The 4206-nt window shown below is 35.9% G+C and overlaps 1 protein-coding gene across 1 annotated transcript in view; it reads left to right on the top strand.

Moving 5' to 3' along the window:
* The window catches only part of LOC144444581 (N-acetylated-alpha-linked acidic dipeptidase 2-like), a 19987-nt gene continuing 15781 nt past the window's right edge, over positions 1-4206 (top strand). The window contains exon 1 of the mRNA XM_078134059.1: positions 1-173. Within this exon, the coding sequence (XP_077990185.1) occupies positions 33-173 (141 nt within the window). The 5' untranslated portion in view covers positions 1-32. The remainder of the gene's footprint in view (positions 174-4206) is intronic.

Raw genomic sequence — 4206 nt, 5'->3', positions numbered from 1 at the left:
TAAGAGATACATATGGTGTCCTCAGCGGAGCGATGGCAGCTGAGACGATCACGGTAAAAAGAAGCTTGAAAACTCGGTGTACATTAGCCATTCTTGCCGTGATAATATTCACCATCGGTCTTGGTTTAGGGTTGCTAATTGGACACATCGTTTTGACGGACAAGCTTACCGTGGTAAGTACAACTTGCATTTAGATTTAAAAAATACAATCCGATATCCGCAAACACAACCGTGAGTCTAAGAGTATTACATACAGCATTGTTGCACCTAGTATATAACATTCAAACAAAAGCTTGCCAATCAGCTGTAAAAATGGTATTATATGTCCTGGATAGCTCAGGGGCTCGAACGAGGTGCTGTCTATGTCGGCATTAGCACAGTCGAAGATAGAGTGTATTCGAATTCTTCTATATCTCTTCGTTGTGTGAGTTATCACTCACTGTACTTGACCTGACTGAGTGACCTCTAGGTACAAAGGTCACTGTATTCATAGTTTAACCTTCACCTGCAATACATGAACACACTAATGAGATAATACCTGTGCTGTGTCCCTGGTTTGGTCTCCTTCGCAAACGATCCTTAGCCTGTAGACTTCGGTAGCATATTTTATTTTTTGTAAGAAAGCCTTCAATTGATGAAGTCTTAAGTAACGCTAGCTGTAATAATTTGTTATCTTTTTTGTCATTTTATTTCCATTTAAAAAAATACCCCACAATTTCATACTGATGGATATTAGTAATATTTCATATTTAGTCATTATTAATTGGTTATTACTCATAATGAAATAAAAATCGGGCATTACTAACCTAGCAAATACATGATGGAATCTGTTTACATTCTTTTGAATATGACTGTACGATAAGTACTTTGAACCGCCAAGGCTATCATTTCACGTCAGCTTCCGTGCATTGTATACTAGTATTTGACATCACGAGTGTAAAGTTATCGACATATTCACATTTCAGTATTCACATTCAAAGTGAACGCCTCTTGTGTGTCCGTGAAAATATAGCGTCACCCTATCATCAATGAGAATGTGAATATGTTGTTAATGCAAGCTACAGATCTGTAGCTCTAGTTTGGATAGGAACTTAACCCCCAGGACGTTGTATGTTCTATTGGCATGTAGTCGTCAAACGTATAAGGTTGTTAATGCTTGAAATCTTTGTAGCACAACATCATGATATTCCATAGGGTCTGTTTAACGTTTATAGCGGAAACCTTCCAATCGATGATAGCATATATAACTCTTTCAACTCTTTCAAAAACACTCTAGACAGTCACTGGGCTGAATACAAATACATCATTAACATAAACTTGGATAGTGTTTGATTTATATACATGTTACTATTCGTGGAACTTTGGACTATGGACTGTTGAACATTTGATTTTTTTTTTACCTTTGATCGGCTCATAGGCTTTTAGCCTTCAAAGCTGTACATAATATGATATGATGATATGATGATGATATAAACGTCGGATTTTCGTCTAAAAATAATGTTATTTAACCTTGACGTTTTAGAATGATAATTATCATATGTGTTAATATTTCTAAAGTTAATATTTTTCATTATATAATTTATCTAAAAAGAGAAGATTATCCCCAAAGTAAGAGTAATGCTGAAGACATAATTTGAAGTCGAACGTTCCCGCCATTTCTGTAGCATAGGCCCTTTGATCCGTTCGTAATTTCTTACTAAATAAACCGGCCACACAAATGGCATATCTTACAGTCTTTGAAAAAAATTCGCATTGCCTTTGTCTCTCCTATATTATCCATCGCATCTGGAGGTATCGTAGTACGCTAAACCCATCGTCGTAAACCACAGCCTCTTTTACGGCACCATCCAAGATACCTATCTCGGTGCTTCAGCAGAAATGTGTACTTTGGCTTGCGAGAATCGCTAAACCTAGTGCCTAGATTTAAAAAAAAATATGTTGGGATACGAAACTAGTCGAAGATTCCTGCCATATGTGTGCTCATTTACTGCTATTGTAGAATTGCTATGGTAACGAGCTTTTAGTGAATGTCTGTAGTTGTTTCCAAGCAAGAATTTGTTCAATCATCAACATAATCTATCAAAATGATAATTTGGTTGCTGTGACTCTCTAGATAAAGACTTTGCCATTTGCGACAAGGACATGCGCAGTTTATCATAGGTTTATGTGGTACAGCGCTTTACCCTAAATCTCTCCATACCTTATTTGGTCAAATACTGAACACGTCATCAGTCTTATTGCAGTGACATTGAAGTGACCTTTTAGATTTGTAATTAATAAAATAACTTTACCATATTCTTCTACTGTGAAAAAAAAATCGACGTGACACAATGTTTGTAACTTAATGATTGCAAAAAACTATTTCAAAACTTGTTATTGTACATAGGAAATAGTTTGTTAACAAGCTTGGTAAACACAAATACCCAACCAATTAAAATTCCACAAACAACACAAATCTCATCCACATGGTCATTTTTAAATATGTTAATCAGATAAGTTAGACATACAAATTATCATTCAATTCTGACGTCACCACAAAAAAGTTATGTTTAATACATCTGAATAATGTTTGGCATGTTTTGATGGACTAGGCCCTAGTTCATAAACTCTGGACTAATAAACTACGGGATATGTACTTTTTTATTGCCTTTTATTGCATTGCTTGCTTTACCGCCGCTGCAGCCCATCATCGTCGTAAACCACAGTCTCTTTTACGGCACCGTCCAAGACGCACCGCCGGTAGTGTCGCGGAAGAAATAACAGCTCTGATAATGCAATATAATAAAACTGTTGTTTGTGCAATCCGGATTTTAATGATACTGAACAGTAGATTTCTGTTAGACCAAAACTTGGTGGAAATAACATACTTGTAGGTTTGTAAAAATTTACCTTTATTTCCATCGTTTTGTGTCGTTTGTTTTGTTCCTAGTGATCGTCGCCTTCCCACTCGGAACAAAAAACGACACAAATTGATGTACATATAGAGGTAAATAAAGGTATCTAGCTGCTTTTTAATACCACATCAGATTTTAATCAGATTGGGGTCAATGCTGTGTGTAGTAGGTTATGAGGCAGTGGTATCTAATCATATATCAGACATTACATCTAAGCGAAAATTAAACATAGAGCCTACACGAAATTAAACTTGGTATGTTACATAAGTGATGTATAAAATTTGAAACATCTTGAAAATTAAAATTAACAGCCTGTGCGTGTGTAGTTTTTAATAACATTAAGGGTATAATGACTGACTATGTCTGGCAGCCTTCATTAATTGGTCACAGCTGGATGGACTGGTAAACATACACTTGCATGACATTTCCAAAACTGACCTTTTGTACAGAAGTATGCAGATGCTATAAAGCATCTCCAGGATATCAATTTGCGTAATTGGCAATACAAATCATTGAAGTCCTCTCAATTCCGATCAAATGTGGTCAGCGGTCTGATTATGCGTACTTCTGCATGATAATTTGACAGGGTGACATTTCACGTCTAGAAATGAAGATGTGACGTCAGATATGTGACCCTGAGGTCAAATGTCATGAAATAAAATGTACATGTACATATCGAAGTACCGGTATGTGGATGTTTAAATCGTTAATTTGATTATTTCTGTTAGTAGGTTTGATTGTTTGTGCACACTATGAAATATTTCATCCTTAAATTTAAAGTTAACAGTTGTATGTCAATTATCAGTTCGAGCTATGAATTCCTTCACATACTATATATCGGCTACAAAATTTCAATATTTTTTTTACAAATTTATCTAAACCAAGCATTGGCAAACATCATATTTCATTCAAAGACCAGTCTATATATGGCTAAATGAAATTCTTTGTTTTTGTTTTTGTATTTGTTCGGTGAGTTCGATATGTTAGGTTACACAGATAACTCATCGGCGTGTTCCCAGGTTCCTTTGATAGATGTAAACCGTAATAGGAATACCAAGTGCAAAAAGCCCCAAGTTGACTTTTTTTTTCATGGAGATGGGGGTTGGGGTTTGGGGTGGTGGTAATTATTGTTGTACATTCAAGATAAATGAATCTGTCGTGTTTTAATTGTTGCAGCGTACAATTCTCGCAAGCCAGAGCATATATGTCTGCTGAAGCAGACGGTGCCGTAAAAGAGGCTGTGGTTTACGACGATGCAGCGTACTTGAAATCATCGCTTGCTATTGACGGAACACAAACCTAACATTTAAAC

This window comes from Glandiceps talaboti, chromosome 13 (genome assembly GCF_964340395.1).
Source record: "Glandiceps talaboti chromosome 13, keGlaTala1.1, whole genome shotgun sequence".
NCBI classification, from domain to species: domain Eukaryota; kingdom Metazoa; phylum Hemichordata; class Enteropneusta; family Spengelidae; genus Glandiceps; species Glandiceps talaboti.
This window is presented reverse-complemented; position numbering and strand designations above follow the sequence as displayed.